This window comes from Schistocerca gregaria, chromosome 3 (genome assembly GCF_023897955.1).
Source record: "Schistocerca gregaria isolate iqSchGreg1 chromosome 3, iqSchGreg1.2, whole genome shotgun sequence".
NCBI classification, from domain to species: Eukaryota; Metazoa; Arthropoda; class Insecta; order Orthoptera; family Acrididae; genus Schistocerca; species Schistocerca gregaria.
The window spans coordinates 893,413,819-893,432,278 of NC_064922.1; the positions used below are offsets into that span (position 1 = coordinate 893,413,819).

An 18,460-nucleotide genomic window follows, 5' to 3' on the forward strand; every position below is an offset into this window, starting at 1 on the left:
GTAGAAGCCGACCTCGGGGAAGATCAGTTTGGATTCCGTAGAAATGTTGGAACACGTGAGGCAATATTGACCTTACGACTTATCTTATCAGAAAGATTAAGGAAAGGCAAACCTACGTTTCTAGCATTTGTAGACTTAGAGAAAGCTTTTGACAATGTTGACTGGAATATTCCCTTTCAAATTTTAAAGGTGGCAGGGGTAAAATACAGGGAGCGAAAAGGCTATTTGCAATTTGTACAGAAACCAGATGGCAGTTATAAGAGTCGAAGGACATGAAAGAGAAGCAATGGTTGAGAAGGGAGTGAGACAGGGTTGTAGCTTATCCCCGATGTTATTCAATCTGTATATTGAGCAACCAGTAAAGGAAACAAAAGAAAAATTCGGAATACGTATTAACATCCATGGAGAAGAAATAACAACTTGGAGGTTCGCCGATGACATTGTAATTCTGTCAGAGACTGCAAATGACTTGGAAGAGCAGTTGAACGGAATGGATAGTGTCTTGAAAGGAGGATATAAGATGACAATCAACAAAAGCAAAACGAGGATAATGGAATGTAGTCGAATTAAGTCGGGTGATGCTGAGGGAATTAGATTAGGAAGTGAGACACTTAAAGTAGTAAAGGAGTTTTGCTATTTGGGGAGCAAAATAACTGATGATGGTCGAAGTAGAGAGGATATAAAATGTAGACTGGCAATGGCAAGAAAAGCGTTTCTGAAGAAGAGAAGTTTGTTAACATCGAGTATAGATTTAAGTGTGAGGAAGTCTTTTCTGAAAGTATTTGTATGGAGTGTAGCCATGTATGGAAGTGAATCATGGACGATAAATAGTTTGGACAAGAAGAGAATAGAAGCTTTCGAAATGTGGTGCTACAGAAGAATGCTGAAGATTAGATGGGTAGATCACGTAACTAATGAGGAAGTATTGAATCGGATTGGGGAGAAGAGAAGTTTGTGGCACAACTTGACCAGAAGAAGGGATCGGTTGGTAGGACATGTTCTGAGGCATCAACGGATCACCAATTTAGTATTGGAGGGCAGCGTGGAGGGTAAAAATCGAGACCAAGAGATGACTACACTAAGCACATTCAGAAGGACGTAAGTTGCAGTAGGTACTGGGAGATGAAGAAGCTTGCACAGGATAGAGTAGCATGGAGAGCTGCATCAAACCAGTTTCAGGACTCAAGACCACAACAACAACAACCGCTTAGTATACCTGGAGTGTAGTTACTTCCCTGCTACAGACAGATCGCCTTCAGAAGTGCAGTGAAACTTCTTATATGATTCTTACTGACATCTTAACAAACTGGTATCAGGAACTTAAGTTGATTTAAAGATGTGAAGAGCAATGGTATTATGCTTTTTCGCCACAATATCACAGTTCAGATTCCATTTACTCACGTTTTTTCGCTAACAGGATAAGAAGTGACAGCCAATAATGTCTTTTTCAACGTTTTCTGTTGGACATATTCATATTGTCGAACCTTTGTTCCCATCAATCATGCTACAGTGTAATGTACACGGTGCCGAAGAATAGCGAAGAAACAACGCATTTTCAATTATGAAATTTTTCCAATAAACATGGTAAGCGATTTGTACCTCCTGCTTGTCCATTACTATTTTCAGTTTTTCTTTATTTACTCTTCTAATTTTTATAGACACATAAAATATGTATAAAATTTTTTCACCGTCTCACCACAAAGTTGGCAACGGCCTTGCCGCAGTGGATACACCGGTTCCCCGTGATATCACCTAAGTTAAGCGCTGTTGGGCGTGGCCGTCACTTGGATGGGTGACCATCCAGCCGCCATGCGCTGTTGCCGTTTTTCGGGGTGCACTCAGCCTCGTGATGCCAATTGAGGTGCTACTCGACCGACTAGTAGCGGCTACTGTCAAGAATACCATCGTAACGACCGGGAGAGCGGTGTGCTGACCCCACGCCCGTCCTATCCGCATCCTACTCGGAGGATGACACGGCGGTCGGATGGTACGGGTAGGCCACTCGTGGCCTGAAGTCGGAGTGCTTTCACCGCATAGTTAAAAACATAAACAAAGCACAAAAAATAGAAAATACAGGATCACTGCTCGAATTTTGGAGTAATAAAACTGCTAACGAAAAATATTTTTTCTTCGATTTGTGTTGCACTGATTCATATTGCCGAATCTGTTCCCATTAGACACAAGAGATTGGGAACCTGCTTAAACTTGAGGGAATTAATGAGATTGCCATTTACAAATTCTATCCACTTTTGGACACAGACTGATATGTACTCTGACAGTTTACTCGAACACACTTGCAAATTTATCTATCAAGTAAACAAGTGGCCGTAAAAATCGCAGAAATTATCTGTACAACACGAAACTTTATAATATTGTGTCTCGATATTTTTCAGCGCATACAGGGTGTTACAAAAAGGTACGGCCAAACTTTCAGGAAACATTCCTCACACATGTGTCCGGAAACGCTTACTTTCCACGTTAGAGCTCATTTTATTACTTCTCTTCAAATCACATTAATCATGGAATGGAAACACACAGCAACAGAACGTACCAGCGTGACTTCAAACACTTTGTTACAGGAAATGTTCAAAATGTCCTCCGTTACCGAGGATACATGCATCCACCCTCCGTCGCATAGAATCCCTGATGAGCTGATGTAGCCCTGGAGAATGGCGTATTGTATCACAGCCGTCCACAATACGAGGACGAAGAGTCTCTGCATTTGGCACCGGGGTTACGTAGACAAGAGCTTTCAAATGCCCCCATAAATGGAAGTCAAGAGGGTTGAGGTCAGGAGAGCGGGGAGGCCATGGAATTGGTCCGCCTCTACCAATCCATCAGTCACCGAATCTGTTGTTGAGAAGCGTACGAACACTTCCTCTGAAATGTGCAGGAGCTCCATCGTGCAAGAACCACATGTTGTGTCGTACTTGTAAAGGCACATGTTCTGGCAGCACAGGTAGAGTATCCCGTATGAAATCATGGCGGTGAATCGAGGAAGTACAGTACATACCGACGAAACTAAAATGAGCTCTAACATGGAAATTAAGCGTTTCCGGACACATATCCACATAACGTCTTTCCTTTACTTGTGTGTGAGGAATGGTTCCTGAAAGTTTGGCCGTATCTTTTTGTAACACCCTGTATAGTGCCCATATCAATACGAAATTTGCAATTATACATATGTTGTACGGAACGACAGTAGTGCACCGTAACTGTCACTAACACTCAGACATGCTTAAACACATATAAAATAAGGCGAATACAAGCAGCATCCAAATTTTGCTATTACTGCAAATTGTAGACAAGCAGCGTCGTTACACACTCATGTGACTAGCTCGCTTTGATGTTGAGAACATGCGCAGTAGACTATGAGCGTTTATGGCGTTGACCATTAGTGTTACGTATCTCCCAGAGAGAAATAGTCTTTGGACGGTAGAAGCTTACAACCGACGAGCCAATTATCTGCAGAAGACAGGAAAACTGCCAGAGATTTGAGGCTGCGACGTCCGTTCGTAAAGTGGGAAGGCTGCGGTGCGAGGCCGGGCTTCCCTGGCGTGGCGTGATGATGGACGGGGATTACGGAAACGCCTGGAAACGCGGACGCGTCTGGAGGCTGCGCTTGCTCAAGCGCGCCCGGCCGGGCCTTTAAAAGCGCGCGCCTCTGCCCAGGGCGGCACTCGCACCTGAGACCAGCCAGCACCAGCTCCAGCCCCAGCTCAGCTCCGGCACGCCATGTGGAAGATCGCAGCCGCTCTCGTGCTCCTGGTGGCCGCCGTCGCGGCGGCGCCGGACGGCGACAAGTACACCACCAAGTACGACAACGTGGACGTGGACGAGATCCTGCACAACGAGCGCCTCTTCAGCAAGTACGCCGACTGCCTGCTGGACGAGGGCAACGACCGCTGCACCGCCGACGGCAAGGAGCTCAAAGGTGCGTCCACCAAAGCCTCGGTAATGCCTCACTTCGGAAACACCCTCCTACAGTTCTATCAGAGGACGACAGCAGGTTCCTTAGGCGGTCACCTACGTGCTATTATAGAAAAGGAGTTTGCTAGTTTCTCCAGGAAGAGTTATTAGTTCCTCCAAGAGGAATCTATTTTTGCAGAGAGTTCTTCCTCTGTTTTTCGATTAATAGTGCTTTTCAGAGTTCCGTACCTCAATTGACCAAAACAGAACCTTATAGGACCACATGATGTTTGTTCGCCTGTCTGTCAGACTCTCAGACTTTTAAAACGCCATTCAAAACCCGTTTTTCTCATTTTTTCAATGAAAACTCCGCACTGGCTGTATAAATGATTTTTATTAAATCTGCGACCGGTTTCGCACCTCTTATCGGTGCATCGTCATAGTAACGTTGAACATTGCGCATACGCTATTTATAACATAGTGATACGTCCCCTTAGAAAAATTTATTAATTACTGTGCTGATAAACCTCTTACATTATTTGATCTTCAAACAACTGAGTAAAACTGAACTACTCAGACATTACTCTCTTTACTTATTCTGATCATCATGACATCCAGTCTTACCAATTTACTCTCTCTGATGGGCACACGTCCCGATAATCCGCTCTCAAAACTCCGTCATCTCACTCCCCACATCCACCACTGCTGGCGGCTCACCTCCAACTGCGCAACGCTACGCGCTGTCAACAGCCAACTGCCCAACACTACAATAGCAAATTCCAACAATGCAAACCACCCACAGACTGCACACAGCATGGAGAGCTGCATCAAACCAGTCTCAGGACTGAAGACCACAACAATAAAAAGCTGTGGAGACCAGAAACGCGGGATACTTTTACATCTACATACGTATTCCGGAAGCTACCGTACGTTGCATGGTGGAGGACACCACGTACCGCATCTATTCGTTTCCTTTACTGTTCCACTCACAAATGAAGTGAGGAAAAACAACTTTTTACAAATCTTCGTACGAGCCCTAATTTCTCTCACCTTATCTTCATAATCCTTAGGCGAAATGTACAATGGTGGCAGTAGAATCATACAGCAATCGGCATGAAATGCCATTGTTCTAAATTTCGGAAATAATTCCTCGTGCGAAGAGCATCGTCTTCCCTCTAGGGATTCCAATTTGACCATTTGAGTTCACGAAGCATCTCCGTGATACTTGCGTGCTGATCGAACCTACCGGTAGCAAATCTAACTGCACGGCTCTGAATTGCTTCGATATGTTCCTTTAATCCGACCCGATGAGGAGCCCAAACAATCGAGCAGTACTTAAGAATGGGTCACACCAGCTTTCTGTAAGCCGTCTGCTTTAAAGAAAAGCTCCCAATAAAACGAAGTCGAGCATTCGCCTTTCCTACTGCCTACCAGACGTGCCCATTCTATTTCTCACCGTTTTGCAATGTTACGCCTTGACATGACTGTGACTGTGGCAAGCATTACACTGCTAATGCTGTATTCGAACGCTGCAGGATTGCTACTCATCCGCATTAACTAACACGGTCATCAGTTCCCTAGAACTTAGAGCTACTTAAACCTAACTAACCTAAGGACATCACACAACACCCATCCATCACGAGGCAGAGAAAATCCCTGACCCCGCCGGGAATCGAACCCGGGAACCCGGGCGTGTGAAGCGAGAACACTACCGCACGACCACGAGATGCCGGCAACAAACTTTTTTTTCTACGTTTAGAGCAATCTGCCATTCATCACAACTCGAAATTTTGTCTGTCTTCAATCCTCCTAAGGTCACTCAAGGACGACACCTTTCCGTTCACCACAGCAGTCAGGAAACAACCGTAAGTTGTTGCTCACCCTGTCAGATCAGTTATGTATATCGATAGTAAGAGAGGTTCAGTCCGCGTAATGTGCCGATGCAGCTGACATAAGTGCTCCTCTCCCTTTCCTTTCCTTGCTGCCGCTCTCCACCCTCAATTTGCATATAATGTCCTATCATTCATTTTTGCAGTGCTACGAGGACGGAATGTTGGTAGAATTTCTTCATTTTCATATTAAAAATGTCTCTTTCTAACCTATTATACTGTGAAACTTCTCAAATAAAAATTGTTGGTCCGCTGAATACGCGTATTCTGTATTTGTGCAGGGAGATCCCATTTACTGATAGCTAACTAGTGATCTTGCAGTTTGTTTAGATGTGAAACAGTCACACGTATTCCGGCGTTGCTGTTGTAGCGGAACACGGCTCCCGTATCTCAACACGGCCACGCTTCAGTGCTGCGGTTGTCAAGGATTTCCGCTTTACGACTCGGTCGGTGGGTCTATAAATATTTTACTGCTTCCCCGTGCACGAGCTTTCAATTGTCCATTTCTGCATCAAAGCAGGGACAGGTAAATGACAGCGCACTCGTTCCTAGTCAGCTGATTGTAGAACTGTTTCCATTATACTTCCTATATTTACAATTGTGTAACTTTGACGAGTAACGGATTCGATTGTCAACAGTTGTAATGTTTATTTCAGTTTGACACTCGAAATGATTCCACTTCCCACACTTTGATAAAGCCATCACATATTCTCTAAAATACAAAATAATCTGCAGCTTACTCATACCGCAAACAACGTGGTCCATTATTTCACTCTGAACGGCCACATTTTATTTTTAATTCTCCATTAACGTAAATACTTAAAAAGTTAGTAAACGAGGTTCCTGCAGTGTTTAAAGTTCGTCTTTATGTTACAAGCAAAGCTTTACTGTTTGTGCAGTAAAAGTTTTCCAGCACTTGCACAGTACTGAGGAATTCCTACGTATATCTTTCTAGGTTCCTAAACTGCAGCACTAAGTCATGCATAGAACACACAGCTGACTCTACATGGTCACATACACATATAAAAATAAATATACTGGATGCATCAATCTTAATAGTGCAGACTCGCACAGATGATTCCACACAATAACAGAAGGAAAAACGTTCCAGTGAACATAATGTGTGGTTACAGATCGCCATTGACTTCAACATGAAATGTTGTTGTTGTTGTTGCTGTGGTCTTCAGTCCTGAGACTGGTTTGATGCAGCTCTCCATGCTACTCTATCCTGTGCAAGCTTCTTCATCTCCCAGTACCTACTTCAACCTACATTCTTCTAAATCTGCTTAGTGTATTCATCTCTTGGTCTCCCTCTACGATTTTTACCCTCCACGCTGCCCTCCAATGCAAAATTGGTGATCCCTTGATGCCTCAGAACATGTCCTACAAACCGATCCCTTCTTCTGGTCAAGTTGTGCCACAAACTTCTCTTCTCCTCAGTCCTATTCAATACTTCCTAAGTTTGAAATAACTCCGACTAATTTATCACGTACTTGGGCTCAAATCTGACCACGTCAGACCTCAAGAAGAAATACAATGCTACTTTAACATGCTATACGATAATTGTTTACTACATACTCGTGCCTGTTAGAGGAACTGTCGTTTTCGAATCTAAATACAGTGCTCCACTCACAATTAATAAAGTGTTCCGGGGTATTAAGCCGTGGTCGAACGGATCTTTGTTGAATGTCCGATTCGCACCCTGGCTCGATACTGATTGTAGCAAAATTGTGACATTTCCAGCCGTGAAAGTTTGCGTTTTACAGTACTCCACTCGTCTCTGCGGTGAGATCCGAATTCTTTCAAACGTCCCCGGATCATCTCGTAAATACTGACAAATACTGTGCAATTAATTTCTTCAGTTCTTCGGCAGAAACAACACGAGCGCTGCGCATTTCGCTCTGAAACATCCAGAGGTCGAGTGCTTTTCGAAATCAAGATGTATGTTCTGCGTCTCGAACCATATTTGCGTATCTGACTGCGATTTACATCAGCAGCAAAATGTGCCGATACCCCCGTATGTACGTACGGCATTCCTCAATTTGAGCCCAGTATTAGTCAAATTAGATGGGAATCTAATCGAAATGTTTAGATTTACTGAACAATGACAATATACGGATTTGGGGACGTGGAATGTACGAGATGTTTACTGAATGTCAAGATAAGCTTTTAAAAGCATGTATTTGATATCAGTGGCGCAAATAAGAAATAAACATTGGGCACAGTAGTACCGTGTTCTATAGTGTTAGTTAATTCTTAGCAAAAAGTTTACTTCTCAAAACTATTAACCACACAACTAAATTCCCTTTACAGTTTGATGTAGAAAACCAGTTGATAAATTAAATGTTCCAGAAATGAAAACTTCATACGCTGCTAGCTGTCTCACTAGGCTTTTACAAATCGCATTGTTCTTTGAGCACGTAAGCTCTAAACAGTTTTACAATAAGGCAGAACAATTATAAAGCTTTTCTTTTGATTTACAAGCGTATACATCCGTTCAAAAATATACAAAAATATATACTCAGCATTTAACTTAAACCTCATAAGTGAAAGCAATTTACTTCTTAAGCTCTACCCTCCCCTTTGACCAGTCTCTTTCTCAGAACTTTAGACGTCCTTTCTCTCTGACTTTACGTGAATATGAAAACAAAATTGGACATATTTTATCAAATTACCGGTCGCCAGCTGCAGTAGAGCAAGAGTCGTACTTCCTTTACAGATTCTACCCGTACTGAATAAAACTGTAATGCACTTGATGCTCGCGAGCACAGTTACATGGCAAAAACACCGCCTCACTGGTTATTAAATCCTCCGATTCCCCAGATCCACTTACCATCTGCCTTAGCACGTAGTCGAACGTCAGCTGCAAGTTCCTCTGTCCTCGCGGATGCCTTGGCAATCCACTCACGGTGATATACGATTGTCGAGCAGTAACCGGATACAACTTCCGTGCCCTCGCTTTCCGCCCCGCCACCAGCTGCAGAGCCGGTCGCTCTCCTTGCTGCCGTGGTCAGTGCCCGGCGCTACCGTCTGATCATCTCTGTGCGCCCTATCTTGATGACCACAGTTGCTTGCAGACAGCCACGCCACACTCGTGCTCGCTGCTCTGTCCGCAGCTTCTCTCTCCAACTCAGCTCCCTTCGCTCGCCCTCCGCGACAATCAGATATCGATTATATAGACCAGCTTGTTTCTCTGAGCCGGTCGGTGTGGTTCTAGGCGCTTCAGTATAGAACCGCGCGACCGCTACGGTCGCAGGTTAGAATCCTGCCTCGAGCATGGATGTGTGTGATGTCCTTAGGTTAGTTAGGTTTAAGTAGTTCTTAGTTCTAGGGGACTGATGACCTCAGATGTTAAGTCCCATAGTGTTCAGAGCCATTTGAACCATTTGTTTCTCTGAAAAACAGACGAAAAACTACTGCTCGCCCCCGATGTAGTACGGCCAATTAAGGCCTATACTTCGACGCGGCTCAGGTACGGACTAGAACAGTGCTTCCCAACCTTTCTTAGACCACTACCCCTGAGTGCAATCAGACATTAGCTAATATTCCCCCTCCTCCCTCCTCCCCTGCTATCTGTTGACCCCTACCCCCACACTATCTCTAACTTTGACGCGTAACTAAACAACACTATGAAATACTTTTCTTGGAACACTTTTTCTTTTAATTATGAAATACAAATGATATTTAGTGTCTGTGTGTCTGTGTGTGTGTGTGTGTGTGTGTCTGTGTGTGTGTCAGTGTGTGTGTGTGTGTGTGTGTGTGTGTGTGTGTGTGTGTGTGTGTTTCAGAATGAATGATAAAGCAACTTACGAAACTTCACAAGTGCTACCCTCAACTCCCTTCTCATATAAGAAAGCAAACTATCCACAGTGAAGGTACACCCTTGCTACAAAACATACTTCCCTTGTATTAGTCCCCTCTAATAGAAATTTGCTTAAGCTGCACACTGCAACCCCATTTAAAACTAGACAATCTCCGATATGTGCAATGTTCTTACCGTTTGTGAATCACTTAATTGCTGGACACCTTACTTCTGAAACTGCACAAATTGTACGACTTCAGGTTGTTAATACTCTGTGCCTAAGCAGTCTAATAAGAGTAATAATACCGTGTACAGCCTTATGTACATACTGAAGTGCTTTCAATTAATACATTTATCTGTTTCGAAGCAAGTAATGAAGCACTTTCTGGATGATTGCATATATTATCTGTAACTTGGAGGAAACATTTGCTTCAGATATTTAGCATTTGTTACGTATATGTCTCACTTTTACCATCAGCAATATTGGGGAAAAAGCACAACATATTTGTACAGTGGGTGGACTAAGCGAGGAACTCGTGACCTCCACCGTACTAATGTTACTAACTGCGAAAAAGTAATTATTGATAACTCATATGAACAATATTAGAGTCTTACGAAGTTGTGATAATAGCAATAATCTTTTGAAAACAGTTTAACTTGGTGACTGTAACAGAATCAAGTCATTTAGTTTTTACCCGTCAGGAAATTTAATTTTACCTCTCAGGGGGTAATTACCCCCAGGTTCGGAACCACTGGACCAGAACAATACTTCACACTGAAATCAGTGGTTGTTTGTAACTAGACATTCGCAACTATCCCGCGAACACTTCCTCTATGGAACCATGTTTACTGCAGTTTTTGATTTGCATACATTGTCGGTTTTCGGTATAAATTATGATACACCCTATCTATACGGATGACACGCCTACGATTCATCACGGTCATTTTATTTGCTCATTCGGCATATAGTTGTAGTTTTGGTTTAATAATAAGTAGATGAATTCAGTTCAAACTCCGCGCGGGGTAGCCGTGCGGTTCGAGGTGCCACGCCACGGTGCGTGGGGCCGCTCCCACCGGAGGTTCGAGTTCTCCCTCGGGCATGGGTGTGTGTGTTGTTCTTAGCATAGGTTAGTTTAGGTTAGATTAAATAGTGTGTAAGCTTAGCCACCGATGATCTCATTAGTTTGGTCCCATAGGATCTTACCACGAATTTCCAAAATTTTAAGTTCAAACAAAATACCGCTTCTAAAATGTTTGATGGAACGCCCAGTATCTTCTAACAATATGTGAAATTTTAAGTGCACGTTCGATAGAATGGAGGTACTGAATGGACTGTGCGGCGTGGGGCAGCACAAGATTCAGACATCGCCAAGCAAGAAATGTGTGACAAACTATTGGTAACCGATATTTCGGTGTCATTTGACGTTATCGACGCCATCAGACTAGTGCAGGCCTTGTCGATCACGCATAAATACAGATTTTTCACGACCCCTTCCGCCGGAGGTTCGAGTCCTCCCTCAGGCATGGGTGTGTGTGTTGTTCTTAGCAAAGGTTAGTTTTAGTTTAAGTAGTTTGGTCCCTTAAGAACTTACACACATTTGAATATTTGAATAGATTTTCATTGTGTTTGTTTATTGCTGGTATACATTGGTATCTAGGAGCTGTAGCACGCCGTAACTTCCATTTTGTATTATAAACTTTGTTCTTTAATTTTACTAATAAGGATTTTCTGACAAGTAACATTTCCTAAATAGTTCACTAATTACTATTACAACACTTCTTAGTAACAAAATTGGTATGCATACTACCTTAATCACTTGTTACATTGTCTCGGTCTCTTCGTTTTGCCTAGGTCTTAGGTTATTTGTGACTACATATTTTATCCGCCTCCATCGAGAAGAAAATATTAATTTATTGTTATGAAGGATAAGTCAAAGAAGAAGAGGAATTGTAGTTTTTATTAGGATACGTTTCATTTCATTTACTTCATGCAGAAGCCTCCTCTCCTTTATTACTCCTATTTTTTTAAAGGAGCACAGGGAAATGAAAGGAAAAGTACTGACAGAACATACTGGTAATTTTCTTTTTTGTAAAACATAGCGTCGAAACATAACTGAAGAACAAAACAAAACAAAAATTTAAAAAAGTAGCAGAGGTCACTTCGCAACCCTGTGAAGTGGCGCCTGACTCGGAGGTAGGCCAATTCGAATCCCAGCGGCGGATGACATTCTCATTGTCCGTATCCGGGCAGTAAGGGTACGAGAGGTATAGGGGTAAAGTTTGTGACTACCAGTCGTTGCGCGAATATCCTGGATTAAATCCTAAACCTTACTGCAGCCTCTCATGAAGTGAGAGCATGTGACATCCTTGGTGTTACTGGACAGCAGTAGGCTACGTGTCGTCACCGTGACCCACTCTCTCCCTTCTCTCAACATCATACGACACACGCTACACACCACACCGTACACACATCCGTTACGGTCACCTACACTTAACAAAAAGTGAGGTAAGACACAATTCACTTATCCGCGAGGAGAGGCGCAGTTGTGTGCGAATGAGTAAAACACTTGGCGACTGTGACGGCTGATGCTTCCATTCGGTGTCTCCCAGCCATGCCGCACGAGTCACTTACTCACTATATATGTTAACAGTGATATGTGGTACGTACTGGAATTAAGGAAAAAGTGGAAGGGAGGACCCGCCAACATAACTTTCTTTGCACACAACCGGTTTATTTAACAATAGACGATCATAAAATTTTCTTTAACAAAATGAACAAATTTGCAACATTCTTCTGACCTTAAAACTTAAGCTGAATAAGCTTTTGCAAAAGAAATCTTAAGTGCTGTATTGCAAAGCAGAAAACAATTTAACAATGAATAGAAGACGGCCGGACCTGCAGCCCGCCCATTGTCGGGTGAAACAGCGGTGTTTACTACCGCGCTGGACACAGTCTGTCCTATTAAATTCCCTTCTGCAACACATGAAAGCTATATAAGCACCATTGATGACAAGAGCGATTCATTTACTCAAAACGGATGACGTAACATTTAATTTGAAAGCTGTATGTCGAAAGGTTCGGGGTTAAAATGCGCACCTGTGCTTAAAGGTTAAACGGATTGGAAAACACTATGACAATAATATGGCTTACTTCAAAGCAACCAACCTCTTAATTTCAATTGACAACCAAGGTGCACCTGGATCCCAACCCGCCCATTCTGACTATTTTGTTTCCACTAAAGCCCTGGTGACTGTTGGCTGTTAATACCTTCAAAGTTAAACTGATTGTCAATTATTAAGACCGCTCTGAAGTAACGTCTTAAAACACTACTTGTGAGCACTCATTACAAGAGAACTCACTCTGCGGAACTACAAGATCCAACTAAAGTACACCAATAAAGACCCGGTCTTTCAAACACAGCAACGAACAGCTTAGTGTAACAGGTTGTACACGTTATAACAAATGACTGAGAAATGCAATTACAATCAAAGAACTGTACCGGTTAACATCTAAATCTAACTAAAATGTTCCTCTTTTAACGGCTGCCTGTGCCTTAGTACAATTGTTGCGGCTGTATTTACGACCAACAGCTGACTCATTAGAACACAAATGATCGAGTACAAACCAGAAAGAAACGCAATATAATAGCGGGACAAATTTTCAAACGACAACTACTCTCTTGTATGTTAAATGTTAACCGGGGACCTAGAAACGACGGAGAGGCTCCGTCCCCGCCGCAGCCGCAGTGGTCCACAACCCCACAACGACTACCGCAGTCAACTTAACCCATACCCCCCTCCCCCCTCCCCCCTCCCCCCCCCCCAAACACACACCGAACCCAGAGTTATTGTGCGGTTCGGCCTCCGGTGGACTCCCCACCCCCTCCACCCCCAAGGAACGTCTCACATCAGACGAGTGTAGCCCCTACGTTTGCGTGGTAGAGTAATGGTGGTGTACGAGTACGTGGAGAGCTTGTTTGCACAGCAGTCGCCGACATAGTGTAGCTGAGGCGGAATAAGGGGAACCAGCCCGCATTCGCCGAGGCAGATGGAAAACCTCCTAAAAACCATCCACATACTGGCCGGCTCACCGGACCTCGACACAAGTCCAACGGGCGGATTCGTGCCGGGAAACCAGGCGCTCCTTCCCACTCCGGAAAGCCGTGCGTTAGATCGCACGGCTAATCTGGCGGGCCACTAGTGTCTTAGTGCAATACTATGGCCTATATTTACGGACCAAAGAGCCGACCGAGTAATACTCTGAGGGTTGGGTACAAAGCGGAAAATAATAACGAGGGCAGGTAGAGAATGACACAAATCACCACGAGAATTACGAGTATTACTCTCCTTTGCCCGCATCTCGTGGTCGTGCGGTAGCGTTCTCGCTTCCCGCGCCCGGGTTCCCGGGTTCGATTCCCGGCGGGGTCAGGGGTTTTTTCTGCCTCATGATGGCTGGGTGTTGTGTGTTGTCTTTAGGTTAGTTAGGTTTATGTAGTTCTAAGTTCTAGGGGACTGATGACCATAGATGTTAAGTCCAATAGTGCTCAGAGCCATTTGAACTATTTTTTACTCTCCTTTATCATGAAGCACATCCATGGATCCACGGGGCGTCGCAGTGGTTACTGAGAGGTGCCGATTAAAGCCAGGTAGAAGAAAGCTGCCAGGCCACGAGCGGTCTTCCGGCACGAACGTTGCTAACCAACAGACGGGATGTCGGCCTGCTGCTTGAAGTCTGCGCTGACCCCAGTGACGTACTCCGGTATCTTCGCTCTGAGAAGGCCCTCCTTGCGCAGATCGTGGCTTCGGCCGATCGGACCTCGTGACCACCTCTTGTCGCGACGCTACCGCCAATCCAAAAACTTCCTCCCCCTCGGGCCAGCGAAGCCCACATATTTACCGGCAATCAAAGATCGTCTAAGGACACAACTCATAGATTTCAATTCTTCCTCATAGACATTGGCAATGGGGCCGCAAGAGGGATAGTTGATACTACACCAGAGCCAGTGGCGCCAAACAGAACAGTCTACTAATTCAATGGCGCCACCGCTCAAACAGTAGTTACAATAATTACTATTGCTTTCTGCGTAACGAAATGGAAAGCTATAACTGGATTGTACTTAAAAGATTCTGGTAGACTACCTCGTCCAGGACTGGCTCAGTGTTTCTGTAGTCCGAAGGAACCTGAACGTGCTAAGGAATCCAAATCTCGTGATATAACATTTCCCCAAAAGTTTATACTGACTGAAATTACTGTTTATTTGTTACACATTGCAACAAGCCCATTTTCTGCCCTCATCAGTGGTGCAAGTCCTCCGGCGCAGAGGTCGCCTACATGATCCCTAGACGGACCCACACTGTAACACGGCAAACACGCACTTGGGCGCCGTCTCGTGTTTTTGGAGGGTGTCTAACGTCATGATTTACAAAGGTGGTAACTTCTCGCAATTGCAAACGCTTATCACCACATTAGTTCCCAACGACATTCCCGCAATGGTAACACCGGTTCTCGTCAGATCACCAAAGTTAAGCGCTGTCGGGTATGCCTACGACCAGGATGCGTCACCGGCCGGGTCTACCGAATGCTGTTGGCAGCGGGATGCATTCAGCCCTTGTAAGGCCAACTGAGGAGCTACTTGATTAAGAATTAGCGCCACCGGTCGCGATACCGCACGAAGTTCGGGAGGACGGTTTGCCAACCACGTGGCCTTCCGTATCCGCATCTGGTGACGCCTCAGAGCTGGGGATGGCACGGCGGTCAGCCGGTACCGTTGAGCATTCAAGGGCTTTTCCAACGGTGTTTGTTGTTTGTTTATCACCGTACCACTCAAAGGCTTGGCACCACTTCGGCTCCATCTCATATTACATGTATTAATATAATTGAAATTTTATCATCACTCAGTTATTCTCCTCTCGTTCCCTTGAAAGTAAACTTGGATTCATAGAACGGCTTTGTGTTCCGTTTCCACAAAGCAGCTTGCCCCTCCTCGTCTCGGGTGCGAACCCGTCCCACGCTATCTGTCCGCTACCGCTACACAACATATGCTCGACTGCTACCTACGTCTTTTCCTATCGTTCTTAATAAATATAGTTGTATCGAGCATCTCATTAATCTAATTTGCGACCGCTCTATCAAATCGGCGTACAAAACTTCACTCAAACAATTATTCTATTGACAAAAATATTCTGCTGTAACGACAAACAAAGCGCTACTTTTAGTTGGAAGCAACCGTCACATGAAACACCTGGTGAGCAGTATTTGTTTGACGTAACTCCCTCACATAACTCCATCAACACTTGACAGAAACGTAACTGCAAATATTTGTCCAAACACAAGAGTAACATTATTAGAAAAGTCTTAGGAAAGGCCATGGGATATGCCGATGTAGTTTTATGCAATTTGCAGTTCATGTCTGGCCTTCAAAAACCAAGCGCGAGATTTTCATATTCTCTGGCTCACTACGCGCAGACTATTAATCCTACAGCGAAACTGAACAGGAAGATTTTTTAAAGAAATTAAGTAACTTAAATTTTGTGTTGCGATACATTCTAGCAAGAGGCCACGGTCTCTGAGTTATTTAAGAGAAACGGACAACAGTGACCTTCAAACGCTACTTCACCCCGACACTCATCCCTCACCAGTCAGAATTTCTATTACGTTGTCTGTGACACTACCTTCTACCGCTGGTACAAGAATTTTCAAATCAGATGGTTCAGATGGCTCTGAGCACTATGGAACTTAACATTCGAGGTAATCAGTCCCCTAGAACTTAGAACTACTTAGACCTAACTAACCGAAGGACATCACACACGCCCATGTCCGAGGCAGGTTCGCGCGGTTCCAAACTGGAGAGCCAAGAATTTTCAACTACACGAACTATTCCATACACTGGTTCTTTTTTGCTCTCCTACCAGCATAGTGGAGTATTCCGATAACATTATTAATTTGAACGTGCCCGTGAAGTTAATGAAACGAAAACGACTTTTGTAAATGTTACCCTAAAACTAATTACGTTGGCAGTCGATCCAAACGTAACCCTTACAAGCAATGTAGTTACGTAGTCACAAAGCCTGACGAATACAACGACCTAATTGTTTTTTTTAAGCTGCTAAAATTCTCACAATTGTTAGGTAAAATTTACACAAACGTCAGTTTTACAATTTTTAAGAACTCAACTAAGCCGGTGGCGTAATAATGCCAGTCAATGAAGAACAAAAAATCGCCGAATGTGGACAATAATTAGTGCATCGCAAATTTTGGTACAGTGGTAAGAAGGAGTACTGTGAAAAACACACTAGAAATCCTGACCAGTAGAGGCTGTGTGTGGGACTGGGTGTGCGTTTGAATGTCACTTTAGTAGGTTTTTCATGAATAGTTCGAAAACTATCTCCTCTAGCCGAATTACATTAAATTTTCTACAACAATCTCTCATTCATTTTCTTTTCTGTACGACTAATTGTTTGTGTGTAGCGAACTAGAAAATGAGAAAATCTCACGCGTGGTTTTTGAAGGCCACATATAACATTGCGGGTTGCATGAAATGACATCGGTAGGGGTGGCTGACTTACCCTTGTACATAATGTGTCAAATAGGACGTTAAGTTTCTCTTATTTCCATTTTCAAGAAATCGAAACGAAGTTTCCGGCAAGCGATGGTACACAGAGGAACATGTAAACTGCTTCCATGGTTAATACCCCTAATTCTTTCATCAGTATTATATACTGAAATTTAAGCGAGTATTTCCTTTACTTGTGATACTAGAGATACTAACGAAACTTTGTTATGTGTGTTTTCTGCAGCGCTAATTCCCGACGCCCTTCAGAACGAGTGCGCCAAATGCAACGAGAAGCAGAAGGAAGGCGTCGAGAAGGTAATCAAGTTCCTAGTAAAGGAGAAGAAAGACATCTGGGAGAAGCTGAGGGCCAAGTACGATCCGGACGGCAGCTACTACAAGAACTACGCGCACTACCTAAAGGAGTGACGCAGCCCCTGAAAACACGACCACAAACGGCACACCAGCCTCGGAGGATCACACTTATGGACGCACGCACTCACAGGGCGAGAGCCGCTCGTTCACCGCAATAACACAAAAAGGTGGAAATCATGTTGAAGAATGAAATGAATCACTTTAAATCACTTATCTTAATTCCCAAGCAATCAATAAATTCACTGTGGCAAATGACCAAGTCTTTTAACTGTACTAATCACCTTCATGCCTTTCATTAAGGATAGTACTGTTTACGTTGCTTACACTTTTGGTCTTAAAACGTATTTCGGCTATTACCATCATCAGATTTGGAATTAAGATTACAGTTACTTCAGAGCAGCGTCGTCAAACATTTTGGGTCATTAGCCTGTACTGACACTTTGGAGCAGTCCCTCGGACTGCATATGTACCGATCATTTTATTAATTAGTAGCCTATAAAGAGTAGTACGTTTTGAGCCCCCAACAGACTAACTATAGTACGGATACGAAAAATTGGGTGACGGGTCTCAAATACCTATCGTTAAAAGTCGGTATCACTCGAAATACTTCGTGTTGAATGTTGTCTGTTTCGCATTGTTGTCATTCCCAGCATCCCCAAAGTTCCGACACTGTAACTGACAGGTGAAGTGCTGTTGTGTTGTTTGTGTGAATGGATAATGAATGCATTACTAAAGTAACTGCACTTATATTTAATTTCAGACACGATCACAAACGGTAGCTAAATGATTTGGGTGTGATTTTTCTTCTACTCACTACGTTGTATTACAACAGCCTTAATTTTATTTCGTGTTACTCGCTGCAAATACGTACCGCATTTGAAGAGAACCGTCTCTACGATCAGCATTCACGAATCCACGTTACAAACATCTCAAAC

The 18,460-nt window shown here is 43.7% G+C and overlaps 1 protein-coding gene across 1 annotated transcript; it reads left to right on the forward strand.

The window, feature by feature from the left end:
• Nucleotides 1-3,681: 3,681 nt before the first annotated feature.
• LOC126354443 (ejaculatory bulb-specific protein 3-like) lies at nt 3,682-17,780 on the forward strand. The gene is made up of 2 exons (XM_050004129.1): nt 3,682-3,934; nt 17,398-17,780. Exons 1-2 carry the CDS (start codon nt 3,736-3,738, stop codon nt 17,577-17,579), a joined length of 381 nt encoding a protein of 126 aa, XP_049860086.1. The 5' UTR covers nt 3,682-3,735; the 3' UTR covers nt 17,580-17,780.
• Nucleotides 17,781-18,460: the final 680 nt, after the last annotated feature.